Source organism: Ambystoma mexicanum, chromosome 1q, assembly GCF_040938575.1.
Source record: "Ambystoma mexicanum isolate Mex_15411 chromosome 1q, UKY_AmexF1_1, whole genome shotgun sequence".
Taxonomy (NCBI): domain Eukaryota; kingdom Metazoa; phylum Chordata; class Amphibia; order Caudata; family Ambystomatidae; genus Ambystoma; species Ambystoma mexicanum.
The window spans coordinates 104862507-104876459 of NC_090922.1; the positions used below are offsets into that span (position 1 = coordinate 104862507).

At 43.7% G+C, this 13953-nt stretch overlaps 1 protein-coding gene across 4 annotated transcripts in view; it reads left to right on the plus strand.

Annotated features, from left to right (window-relative positions):
• The window catches only part of RNF166 (ring finger protein 166), a 784597-nt gene that overhangs the window by 292807 nt on the left and 477837 nt on the right, over positions 1-13953 (plus strand). For all 4 annotated transcript variants that reach the window (XR_011283423.1, XR_011283424.1, XM_069635933.1 and 1 more), the window contains exon 3: positions 10932-11044. Coding sequence is in view for 2 of the 4 variants with exons in the window: in XM_069635933.1 (XP_069492034.1) it covers positions 10932-11044 (113 nt within the window). In the remaining 2 variants the exon portion in view is untranslated. The remainder of the gene's footprint in view (positions 1-10931; positions 11045-13953) is intronic.

Here is a 13953-nt window from a genome sequence, read left to right on the forward strand (position 1 = left end):
GAACAAGTTTTGCGACTGGTGCCGAGAAAAGAATGTTGATCCTTTTCTATGTTCAACTCCGGATGTGTTATCTATTCTATCATTAGCACACAAAGGTCTTAATATTGGGACCATTAAAGATTACCTGGCAGCGCTTTCCATATTTAAGTGCTCTTCGGAAGAATGCTGCTACTTCAAAATTCCCTTGATAATTCAATTTCTAAAAAGGCTCACAAACGTGTTCCCACCTTCTTCCTTTCAGGTTCTAGTTTGGGACCTTAACCTGGTTCTTAAATTTCTAATGTGTACCCTATTTGAACCTTTGCACACAGGTCCACTGAGGTTATTAACCTTTAAAACCATATTGTTGGTTGCACTAACATCTACACGTAGAGTGAGCGAGTTGCAGGCACTACCTTCCAGGCCACCCTATACCGTATTCCACAAGGACAGGGTTGTGTTGAGGGTAAAACCCTCTTTCCTGCCTAAAGTTGTATCGGATTTCCATTTGAATAAAAAAGTTGTTCTGCCAGCGTTTTATCTCCCGCCGCATCCCAGTAAAGAGGAGGAGAGGCTCCATAGATTGTACCCTAGAAGAGCTCTACGCTATTTCTAGGTTCTCCAAATTGAGAGTGGACGTCCAACTCTTCATTGGATACACTGGATGACAATTAGGACAAGCTGTTACTAAATAGACTGTCAAGGTGGATCATCCTTGGTATTTCAGAGTGTTACAGATTGGCGGGCAAGGACCCACCAGAGTGTTTGCGGGCTCCTGCTACCAGGGGCATAGCCTCTTCCGCAGCCCTGCAAAGGGGAGTACCCATTGGATCCATTTCTGATGCTGCAACATGGTCATCGTTGCATACATTCACCAAACATTACTGCTTGGATGCTTCCCATGCTCAGGATGTTGCTTTTGGTAATGCAGTGCTTTATTCTGCCTTCTAAAATATTGTTAAATTTTAAATTCTCTACCCTCCTCAAATCCTACATACTGCTTTGGGAGTCTATCAAAGATGAGGAATACGTTGGAGGACACAATCCATTTGAAGAACCTACTTACCAACTGGTAAAGTTCTTTCGACTGGATGTTCCTTCAACTTATTCCTCATCGCCCTACCTACCCCTCTGTAGAATTTCCTATGCTGTTACAGCTTTTGTTCTCACAAGGTTGATTACTGCCTGCCTATGCTCACAGCAACACGAAGAAGAGTGGGGAAAAAACAGAACTGAGGCCAACGGGTGCCGTGCCTGCTACTTGTATCACCCGATGATGTCACCCTCGACGGAGGCCTTTGAGGGATATCGACTCGACAGCATCGACGCAGGGCGCCCTCTGCCGAAAAAGATTTCCAAAGCAGCAGATGCTGGACATGAGTATCAAAGATGAGGAATACGTTGGAGGAACATCCAGTCGAAAGAATGTTACCAGTTGGTAAGTAACTTGTTCATCTTACCCAATCGCTATACTGATGTTCCTTACCTATCCAAACTAAGGTGCTCGTCAGTCCAACTCCAACAAAAATGTCCTCTGTCCAAAACCTAATCTACCTGACCCTACCACTAAACCAAATAACTAAAGTTTGCCAAAAGTATGTCTCTGTCTTGGCTGTTTCCCTTCGGCCATCAATCTCAAGGCTTTACGTCAGGGTTCACTTTGTTCATATATATCGGATGAAAAAAAAGTCATCCTCTGGAAACAAGTTAATTACGATGGTCTCTTCTGGTCCTCGATGTCTCATTTATGAGCTCCTGTAGCTCCTGCCAACTACTTATAGGTTTGGTTTTCCTGATACTGTAATGCTTATCATTATTCACAATACTCTTCTTAATGGTTTTCTTAAGATGGTCTTATAGTTCTTCCTCTGACTTTGACTGGTTTACTCTCTTGATATTCGATCCTTCTGGTCTTTGTTATAATCTTATGGTTATGTGATATGCTTTTGGAGGGACAGGGCCTCCTAGTCATTGTCCTACCACTTCTGTGCGCGTTTTCGGGTTTTTCTTGCCACTGAGGTCCATCTTGGACCTCTGGCAGTGCAGCTCTCCATGGTTTCCTTTTGGTGAACAAAACCCATGGGATACCCTTATGGCACCTATGGGTGGGGGTACTCCCTTGTACCCCTTATGTGTGTTTCTGGGTACCTGTGTGTTGCCCACAGAGCAGGGTATGGGCTGGTGGCAGCTAGTTGCTGACTTGGAAGTGCCTCAGTGTTCTCCATTTATGGGACACCCGAGCCCTGCCATAGCAATCAACGGATTCCTGATGGTCGGCAAGATGGCCACTGTTGCCTCCTAGTTTCAATGATCTTTTACCTTGTTTCCCAAAGTCCTTGGAAGCGCTGACTATGTCCCTGCCTCCTGACTGGCTGTTGACCAGAAATACCATAGATGGTTCTGGGGCTGCCTCCTGTCAGACTGACTGGAGGCTTCCCAGTGGTTGTGTTGTGGGTACACCCTAGGGGTGGGGCCTGTGCAAATGGAGTCTGAAGTGAACTCGCATTCTGTGTTATGGGTGTCTGGTTTCTGCATGTGAAAGAATGCCTGAGACAGCCCTGACTGAAACTGATATGAATGCAGCGTAGTCTGCTGAAAGGCTGGGTGCTTGCCCCAATCCATTCTTTATGGGTGTCTTGGTGGAGTGAAAGGCCTGAATGCCTGCAAGCCTGATTGGCTATCTGCCTGCATGAATGCTCTTCTGTGTGATTGGTTGACTGATACCAGCTCAGACTGAGTGAATGTGGACCAAATGTGTATAACAGGGACCTCTCACTCACCAATTTGTTCAGTAGGCGAAGGCGAAGCTGAAGCAAGAAGCTGTTCCTTGAAGCCCAGCTGGAGGAGGTCTGCTGCTGCATTTACTTTGTGTAATCTGAAATTCGCCATGTTTTTCCAAGGACTGATCCAGAGAGGACCTGCAAAGGAGACCTCTCCCGAGCTACCATTGTGCAACCTGCGACTCTTCATCCGAAGTACCCTGGAAGCCAGTCCTGTGTGCCTGCCGTCCGGAGAAGGGGTCTTTGAGAGTCTTGAAGGGTATTGCCCGGACCTCAAATTCAAGAAGTCCATTGGTGTCACCCAGGAGTGCAGAGGAGCGTTTGTACAGCTGGAAGCCGTTGCTGTCTACCACCCAGAAGAGGGTGCACCCTGGCATAGTGCTGCTTGACACACGGAGCTGTGAAAGCTCCCAACTGCCTAAGAATACTTCAAGGGACATCCTTGCCATCATCACTGACCATTTTTTCCCGCCATAGAAGGTCCAGGCTCGCTGAGTGCAGAGGGAGGCCCGCTGGTGGGTTTCCTGCCACCAGAATCCAACAAAGACGTCTCGAGAGTCCAGACTAGGTGAGGGTCCGTGGAGAGTGGTCGAGTCCAGGTCGCCAGAAGCTGTCCAGAGGTTAGTGCTGCATCTGCAGCACTGAGGAAACGAAAGGTGGAAAACTGATATTCCGAAACCCGACCCCAAAAGTGACCTATGCACCCATTGCTGCCAGACATCATCAAAGGCCCCCAGGGGTCTTATTGTCATTTGCCAAACCCTTAAGCAGCCCACAACAAGTTTCATCTTCCCAGGACCTATACAGTCAGAGAAATCGTCGACCAACGGAGAACACTGCGAAGATTATTGCAGTAGATCTGTAGATTTACAGACTGGATGGATCTATTCATCACTACTTTTCGTAAGTATTTAGTTCGCTTTGTGTATTTATTATGTGAGAGGAAAGAAAGACTAAGCAGAGTGGATTGCACAGCAGGCAGAGAACTAGACAAACCAGGTTTAATATTGTAGTCTGTGGTCATCTCACTTTCAGGGTACCTGGTATAAAGCAACAGGGCGATAATATAAAATGTCAAGGAGTATGGATTCCATCATGGGTTGAGCACCAGTTGCAAGATGTATGCAACCTGCAGGTTACAGAACTAGGTTTGCCATCAAAAGCATTTGATCATGTGATAACGTACATTCAAAAGTTCACAAGTCAACATGATGCATCTACCCCAACAAAAGGAAATCTAGCTGACACTATGAAATTTAGATATACTAACCTAAACTTTACTGTAAAGCATGGATCGATGCAAGGTTTTACAGTCTCAATACTGTAATTATGTATTATTTTACAACTTACATTTTAGGAATGGAATTGCATGACTTGTCTTTAAAAGATATAAATTTGACACATACGTTTATTACACCTTTTATATCCTGTCTGGCAAAGACAAGTATCATCCTGATTACTTCTGGTTTGCAATAATTTGGAAAATAAATTCTTGCACTCCTACACATGAATTTGGCACTAAGAGTGCAGGAGAGGATTACTGTTGCACTTTCCCTTCCTTAGCACTTGAAGAGAACCGAGAAAAGAGGGTGAAGAGAGCACCGACGGCCAGATAGGAATGCAGGGCGAGCTCATTGAAGAGGGCAACTTAAATAGCTAACTTTGCTACACAAGTGTTAATTTGATTAGCAAAACTACAGAATTGCATAGCAAATTGCTATGCAACACTGCTTATTTTATGCTTTATAAGGGATTCCCCACTCTTCAATAACTTTGCCTGTTTATTCCATTCTTCATAGGATACCTTTTCCGGCCTTCTCAAAGCTAATATTATCATTCACTTTCCTTGGCTTCTTGGGATATATATCTTTAGGCTTTTTCAATATCCCTACAACAACATTATGGTTTTTACATGTTCCTTTGCTTAAGATATGTCCCCCCCGGGGGCCTCCTCTTTGTTTGTCGCAGGTAACGTTTTGGGTTTTGGTGCTCGTTTGGGCCTCCTGCTTCGTTTGGTGGTCTCTGCGCTCCCGATGTCCCAACCGTTCCACTCTTGGAGCTTCCGTGACTTGCTGCACTCTGTGATCGTTCGCTGGTGAGAGGTTTCAAGTCTCCCTCCTCTACAGGTGTCAGTCATTGGACGGGCCCTAGGCTCACCACAGTGCTTCTGTGGTCACACCACGATGTTGGACAGTCTTCGTATTCAGTCCTGGCAGCAGCTCCTCTGCTATTCAGGTTGCTGGGTGTCTGGCGTCTCCATCTGGTGTTCCCCCGCTTCTCGGTTTGCCACTAACTCTGTGGCTCCACTCTGCTCTGCCTTTCCAGGGTGTGGCTGCGTCAGAGGGTTTCTTCTGCTTATGGCTCTATCTCTTCTCTCTTGTTCCACTCATCCTGTATTCAGAGAAGTTTGTTGTTAAAGGGATATTGCCTGGATCAAACAAAAGGAGGGTAGGTTTTCCATTACTGAAGGCAGTCCTGTATATGCAGATAAGGTGGTTTGCATAGGGATTTCCCTGTGGGAATGTGTCCTTGTCCGCTAAGGGGGAGACACTCGCAGTGAGGTCCCACTTGCCCAGACCCCTGGAGAGGGTCTTGCACAGCGGGCTCACCTCCCTATCTTCAAAGGGGGCTCCCCTTGGGGAGAAGGAACGAATACTCTCGATTCGTCACAACTCCTAGATATAATATGAATGCTATTGGCAGATTTCCAAAATGAGCATGAATCAAATGCATTGGTGATATCCAGCATACGTTGACTATCTTTGATAAGATTCATGCTGGAAGGTTTTAGCCAATTCCTATAATTTAGCTTCTTGGTTTTAAACAAGGGGACATTAGGGGGCACGGATGGCACAAGTCATTGTTTTATGTCTCATATGTATTGTCGCAATATTTGCTTTCTCTCAAGGATGAGGCGATCAAAAATGTGGTGCCAAACAAAGTTGATTTTACATACAGACAGAAAATTGATGCGTCGAATGCTAAAGACTGAATTACCAAACCTTAAGAAGGTCTTAGGGTCAATAGCATTATCCAGAATGAAAGAAAACCGAGTATGAATTAGTTCCCAGGTCAGAGGGCTGAATTTAGAAATTGAAGGGGGAAGACCAGAAAATAGGATTTCCTCTGCTGGAAGCAGTAAGCCCCGCTGGACCACCGGAGGATTGGTGAAAATTCACAGTTAAGGGTGAAATTTAGTAATTAACAAGCTTTGTCGCTAGCCATGGTCTGTTTTTATCAATAAGGAGTCAATGTCAGGAATTAATCCTACCGATACAAAGATGTCTGTTGTTGAACAGCTCTCACCACTCTGCAAGGTGGGATGACTCTGGATATCTCCAGCGATATTTCCATTTAACTTATGCAACGACCGCGAGTGCCTAGCATCAGCCCATCCGACACCACAGTGATAAGATTGTCCATCTATGAAAGTGGCATGTGTAAGGCCGTCCCGACATGAATTGAAGATATTACTATTCGAGTGCCCATTACAATAATAGACTGCTGGCCAAAGGTGTGGTGGCAATTTTCTACAAGCCGATCTAAAGTAGAAAGAAAATCTCCACTGTACATACCAATAAACATTGATGAGTAAAATATTAGTGGGCATTTGTGAGGCAGTGGATGGCCAATGTAGTCTAACAGCCAATATGTCATCAGAAGATTCATCCCATATTTCAATTTGTGGGCAGAGGGAATTGTTAATCTTCAGTAAAAGACCTCCAAATAGGAATAGAGTAACCATCCAAGACAGTGTCTCAGCCAACCAGACCTCTTGTAAAGCAAACACGTCAAAATCCATTAATGCAGGGAAGGCGTTGGTTGGGTTTAAAAAGCTGGAATCCTCTCAACTATTCCACAAAATTAATTTGACTAGGGTAGTGCTAAAGGACAGATTGGGGTGGTACACAATTGGTCCTGACAGGCGAGGCAGATAGCCAAGACCAGTCCCCATCGGCAGATTATGTATACTGATTTTTTTTATCGCCTAGTAAGACTTGGTGACTACCTAGATCCGAGATGTTATGTTGATTTATACCACACACCGATGCCACCCAAGGGCAGCCTCAATACATTGGAGCCTATCCATAGATTCTTTTAACCGACAAGCAGGGATGGACTGACGACCAAAAGAAGCCCTGGAAATAATTTTAAAAGTGGCCCTATTTTCAGCAGTCGCAACCCGGAATAGTAAAAATCTCATTTTGTATTATGGTCTGGGAATAGGCAGAATCTACTAATGTATTTCCCTCTACTCTCTCGTGCTGCCTTCACTCTAACCTAGGTGTCCCTACACCCCAGATCCTCCAGCTAGCGATCAATAACACCTATTATCTAATGCTAGCTAGTGGTGAAGGCTGGAAGGAAAAAATCTGTTTCTATCTAGCTCTCTGTGGGGATTGCCTAAGGGTGCCCTTGTCAAACTTCAACTCTACCTCATGGGGGGTGGACCACTCTGGCCCCCCTGCAAGTATATCTCAGGGCGGTTGTGCACTGTGTTACTGCAAATAAGACATACACGCCAAACCAAACACTAAGAAAAATACACAATAAATAAGATAACAATGGACACAAATGAAAACACACAAGTCAGTCTCAATTATAACAATGGAATACATGTATTCATACACAGCAAGGCATGGTAAGCACTTCTAGCAAAACCCAAATTTGCACCCCTTATGTTTGGGTGCAAACTCCAATAAATGTAAGCCTGAAAGGTTTCTAATGCAAGCAATTTAATAGCAATTATCCCTACTGGATCTATAATGCATTGCAGCCTAATAACAACAAATACTAAATAGCAAAGTACATTGGACAAGCATGCCTCTTCAATCCACACCACACACAATCACACTCTCATAAGACAATCTCTTCTGGTGAATCACCCCTTCCCTCAACATGTCAACACCCCATCTAATGTGTGTGCAAATCTCCCATGTCCCAACAAGGCAGTCAATTCAGGTAGGCCTAGAACCATACTCCCCTTTGCATGGTCGAGCTTCCCAAGCTCCCAGCATGACTCGAGTCTCTCTCCTCTCCAGCTCCCATACAGCCAGTCTCCCTGCACCGCCTCAAACTGGGCCTCTCAGTGGTCTGCTCCTGCCAACTGCTCACGCGAACTGCCTCAAGCCTCTGCCAAGCTCTCGAACTCTGCTCTCATCTACATCCCAAAATGCTTCAGAACTCCCAAGCTGGTCTGCCAAGCTGCATGCCACAATCTCATCCCAAACTGCATCTGCAAAAGCTTCCCATAATACATCTCCTTACTCAATGCAAACCTCACCCCTGGATATTCTATTAAATGACGTACATATATCTCTATGGTAACATGTCAAAACTCTCTTAGCAAGCATTCACTCTTTCTGTCAAACCAGCATTTCTAATTCCAGGCAAGTGTCAGACTGTCTGTCATCGTCAGTCTTGTACTCTCTAGTTCAGTGTGTTCTAGTCATCGTGACATCTCAAAGCAAGATGGAACCGCTTTCAATATTATGTCTATCTGTCGGCATCTATGGCCTTCTATGTGTTAAAACATCATTCTACCATCTTCCCATCATTGTCAGCTAAAGCTGGCTTCCTTTCTCCACCGAAATCCCTCACTCTCTCTGTGCAAGAGCACTCACTCCATCAAATGCCTCCCACCTTTCTGTCTGTCTGCCAGACATTGTTTACATTCCAATCCTTCCGCGCACAATGAACAGCTTCCAGTGTCTCAATGACGTGGCTTCAGAATGCCAGTTTCATGCATTAGCGGCAAGCACCATTTCACTCAAACCAAAGCGCTACATAATGTGGACTCAATGTGTAAGTCTAAATGCATACATAAAAACATATGTCTAAACATGGCCTCTTCATATAACAGCCTATTTCTCTAGCAAATGCATACAAATGTGGCAGAATAATATGTATAATGGATAACTAATGTCACTAATAGGAATGAATGATGGATAAATGAATCACTAAATGAGTAATGAATTATTAATGATAACATACCAGGCCTCTTCATATATCTGGTTTTACACCCTGACCTAACACTTGCCCAGGTTTTTTCATAAGAACTGATAGTTTTGGGTTTGCCAATGTCGAACACTCTGGGCCAGCCTCTCCTACAGTTGCGCCATTTCTCTCTGCCCTGATCTTCCTACTCCCTCTCCACTACTTACTCTCCCGTCCTTTCTCATTCCGTCCGATCGTCTTTCTCTCTTTTGGCCCTCCAATGTTCAAACTATCTTCTCCATTTCCTCTCCCTTCCTCACCTCCCTCCTACATACAATCCCCTATCTACACCTCTATGACCTAGTCCTATCACACACTCTCCGCCTACCTCTTCTAACAACTCGCCCCTTTCTACTTCACTCTACCCACTACCGCCTTGTACGGTGTCCTACCATACATGCTATCATTCTCATTATCTAATGCCCCTCTACACTTCTCTCTCTCCAGCTTCCCACTTACCTTTTACAATCTCTTCTCACACTAAATTGCATACAACTGGTGTGTCTCTTTCCCACAAATAGCTCACCTGCACTCTGCTCCAACTGTGCCACCAACTCTTTAGTACTCCGTCTGTCCGCCTCCTGGTCTTTCGGCACACCTCACCCCTGCAACCCCCACTCTGCCTTTCATTTACTCCCCTTTGTTTACTGATTCTACCCCTCATTCCCCCCTTTCCATTGTCTCCAGTGCTCATGTGAATCTAGGGACGAATCGTGACCTGTCTTTTTCCCAAGGGCTGGTTTACACAGGTGAAAAGCTTTAAAATCCCTTCAAAGACTCTTTCCCTTTTCGAGCACCGTTTTGTTTGCAGTATCTGATGGCAATGGAGCAGCCAGATGCTCTGTTTGCTCGTTTTCCTGGCAATTTCTTTCTTAACTAGTGAGTTTTGTTTCAAACTCTGAGGATTGCTGTGTCTCTCCTGTTCCTTTGCAGTCTCTACTGATACAGTTGGTTTTCTTCTGCTCCACCATTTGTCTGGGATCAACCTGGGTTGGTAGGTCGTTTGTTTGAGATCTCATCTCCCATATATGACGAGTAAATGCAGTTAATTATGCTTTCGTTCTATACTCCATTCCCCTGGTGCTGGTCTGGTTTTTCTTGGTTGCTTATTTATTTTATTTATTTGTTACATGCCAAAGCCCAATGGCATCAGGGCGTATTTAATTCATTAAACAAGGAGATCTTAAGGTGTTTCCAGAAGGCGAAGAAGTTATTTTCTTTGCGCAGGTTCCCTGTATCTTTCTGGGAAACTGAAAGGCGAACCGTGGCCAGAAAATGTATTGGTAGGCATTGGGTGATAGAAAGTGGCACCAGCATTAACACTCACAGCACTTAAAAGAGGGGGTTCAAGGAGGTTTAGGCCCCCTGTTCCAGGTCAGAAGACACCCACTCACCCCACCTGTGAAGACCAAGTCCCTCTCACATTCGTTAAGTTTACATCACTCACCAGGGGGCTGTGTAAACATCTCCTAAACAGCCACCAACAGTCTGAGGCCACTCAACCTTAAAAAACAGATATTGCAAGCTTTCCTCAATTGAAACCTGTATTCCCAAAAATTCACGTCCACTTGATTAACCTGTTGTATGACATTTTGCATGGACTAGCAGAACAGCAGTATTCTTGCATGGAAGGTAGCAACTGAGCAGAACCTCCTTCATATTGCTGTTTTCCAGGCACCAGCCCCCAGTTTTTTCAAAATACAGGTTCGGTGATTTTAACATATCCCTTCTGAGTACGAGTGTACAAAGATATTGCAAAAGCAAACGTGCAATTATTTTACTTCTTTCGTAGATTATCCAAAGATAAAATTCACGTTCTTCATCCTCCTTGCAGTCTTACTCACCAAGGCTGTTTATCTGTAGAACATGTAGCCTTGAAGAAAATATTAATACGTGGCGACTAGGTGTTTTCAATTGGCCAAGGTGATCGCTTTGAAACCAGTAGAACACGTTTTTTTTTTAATGTGAATTCGAACGTGACCTGAATGTGTGATTCTTGTCAAATTGTCTTACCTAGCTGTGCACCAGTTGTCTTTTCTGCCAAAATTGGAAACGCTTGGAAAGCAACAAGCCTCTGGTATTAGCAACAACTTTAAAACAGACTTTTGCATGGAAGTAATTTGGTCTTTTCCAAGTTGTCACAATTTTGATTCTTCTGTTATGCTTTTATTGTAGGTGACCCTAGCAAAGATGAGATCTCACATTTCTTCTTGCAACAAGGTCCATGAACAGATGGCAAACTGCCCGAAGTTTGTTCCTGTTGTACCTACTTCCCAGCCAATACCCAGGTACTGTAGTATAAACCTAGCCTTTTCTCCAACACTATGGATTGTTTTTCTCTAAGCGGGAACCTTTGAATCATAGGTTTGAATACATTTTGGTCAACTCGGTTCACAAGCATCCTAGTCCTCCTTTCTCCATGCATTGAGATCTGTGTCCTTTACCTAGAGACTGGAGAACCATCTGGGTTGAGCATTAGTAATTGAATAGAGATTCCTCCTTGCTTGCCATCACTCTGGGTTCCCTCCTTGAAATCCACATTCACCAGTACGCAGATGACGATCATCTCGATCTCTAAATATCTTCCATCAAAGATATTAACGAGCTCAAGGCCTTCTTCACAGTGATAGAAACCCAAAAGTCCAGCACATAATCACACTGAACCCCAACAAAACCAAATTAATCATCCTGTCCAATAACACTGAAAAACGGCAGCTTGGGATTTTCTTCCAAACAATAATTTCTGACCTACAGTACATGCCCTGTTCATTGATCTTTCACACTGGCACCAATGAGAAGTGTCCTCCATCCCACACACGTTGGCCTCTGCAAATCTGACCAAGTTACGCCTATACTCATTGAACTACACTGGCTGCCCCTACAAGCAGGCATTGCCTTCAAGGCCAGCTTCCTAACTTACAAAGCTATCATCTTGTACTCTCCCTACTATCTGGTCAACAAGGGCACCATCTTTGGTGGCTAACGCTCTACAAGGAACCAAAACCTGCAAAAATGTAAAAACATAACAGGAAACCGGCTTTCTCAATGTATGCCGAACCTCAAGCCTGTAGGCATTAGTCTAGCACCAATGGTCATATATTTCAGAATGACGCTCAAGACCCTTCTCTTCAAGAAAAACATTTTCATGCACGGCAACACCACACTCCCACCCTCAGCTGACCCCGCCTCACCCTTAAGATGCTCGTGTTGCTTAACTGTAACGTAACACAACCCTGTTGTACCTTTGCCACTTAACATGTAATCCTATTATCCTCTGAAGTACACACTCCACTGCTTCCAGAAGCTAGGACCACACTCCATAGATACCCAAAATACATTTTTAAAAAGGCAGTAAATAGGCTTTATCCCAATGCCCTCCTTATGTCAGTTGACTTTCCTTCCCAAGTCCTACTTCTCAGTTTGTGAGGACTGGATAGAGCTGAAGTTTGTTCAATCATAAAACATATTGAGAATTTCTTTTTGTTTTTTTATTTTTTTTTTTATTTGTATGAATCAAAATAAAAAGATTGATTTTTACAAAAAGCTTGTCACTGTCCATGTCTGTTTTTGAGAATTTCTTTTTGTTTTAACATTTTTGAGAACATCCCCGCAGTGTGTTCTTTGGCACACATCTTTTGTTTTCCAGTAACATTTTTATTTGGTCCGGTTTTAAGACTTGGTGATTTTGCTCAGCCCACTTTCACATGGCTGACAATTTGCAATTGTCACCCTTATTGGGCCTTATGAAACAGCCTTTTAAATAAATCCATTCCAGCAAGAAAGACTTCATGAACTGCGTAGACATTTTAACATATCACTCTAATCCCTTCAGACCATGGACTTTGCCCAAAGAAAGAAAGCTGATACTTAAAATATGACTTTTGATATCGCACAAAGAGATTCCGGGACCCATGTCTGTGGGTGCAGTTTATTCCACGGGTAGCCTAGAGATGCCAGTAACAAGGCCTAACATTAGAAACAGTACTAAAAACCATTGGGCGTCATTAAGGATGCAAATCCTGAATTATAAAAAGGACATTCCGTAATCTATTCTGTTTTTGAGATTCCTCATGAACGAGAGGGTACTCGAAAGGACCAAGCTGTTCACAGAAAATGCCACAGGTACATAGGCATCCTGCTAAAGTTATTGGCAAAATGATGCCACAGGGTACTGGTGGGGGTATTAAATTGAGGTATTTGCCAAAAGGAGTTCTCAATCCACTAGTGGTACCAGCACCAAGTGAAATCATTACCAAAAAACATTCTAGTTAAGATGTTTAAATGCTGAACTATTTTAGAGCACACCAAAATGGAGATGGAAACTTTACATTTGAAGTGGACAGTAAAACAACTATTTCTGGCCTTAAACGTCCATTTATACAGACTTCAGAGGAGCCAAAGGGCTAGATGCCAGCCTCTAAATGATTGGCATTTTAGACTAGTACAGATTTTGATTTAATAAAATCTGGACTACTTGTTAGAGCCATCAGTAAGGTACACAGCAATGCAGAATACAATAATATATTCTAAATTCAATCTTTATGTACTCCTAGTTTAGGACTACACACATTACTGCATGCAGAAATTATATTTTTCTACACAAAGCAAAGGGCTCTAGTATTGTATACCACCAGTTTAGGTCAGTCAACATCAGGATCGAGAAGTTTAATATCGGGTGTGCTTCTGGAGATTCAATGTCTTGCAGCTTTAAGGCTGTTTACATTTTCAGGCCACAGAGTACACTTTTTGTAACAATCCTATGTTTGATAAATCCATCTGCAAGGAAAACATTTTTGGAGGGCAAAAGGACACAAGTTAGCACAATCGGTTAAAAGGAAAGAAATTGCACCCAAAATGTCCTACCGGCGTGCAGTTTCTAGGCGATGAACCTTATATTCTCCAGCATGGGGTCTGGCATGGATTCACATGCTCATGAATATTCCCTGTCAGGCTGGGAATCCTCACTAAAAAGAAAAACAGTTTCACTTTCACATACAAACTGTATTTCTCCTCTAAACCAATCATTGTCCTCTGGGTCATACTGCCCCATCCAATGACAGTCCACTCCCTAGCCCCTCCTCTGGCAGCCACCTTCAGATTTTTACTGCATGTTTTAGGGTTGGGAGTCCTCGAGTTTGCTCTGCGAGCTATTTCTATGTTTTTTCTATTTTTGTTCTGAAAGAGCCTGTGCACTCTC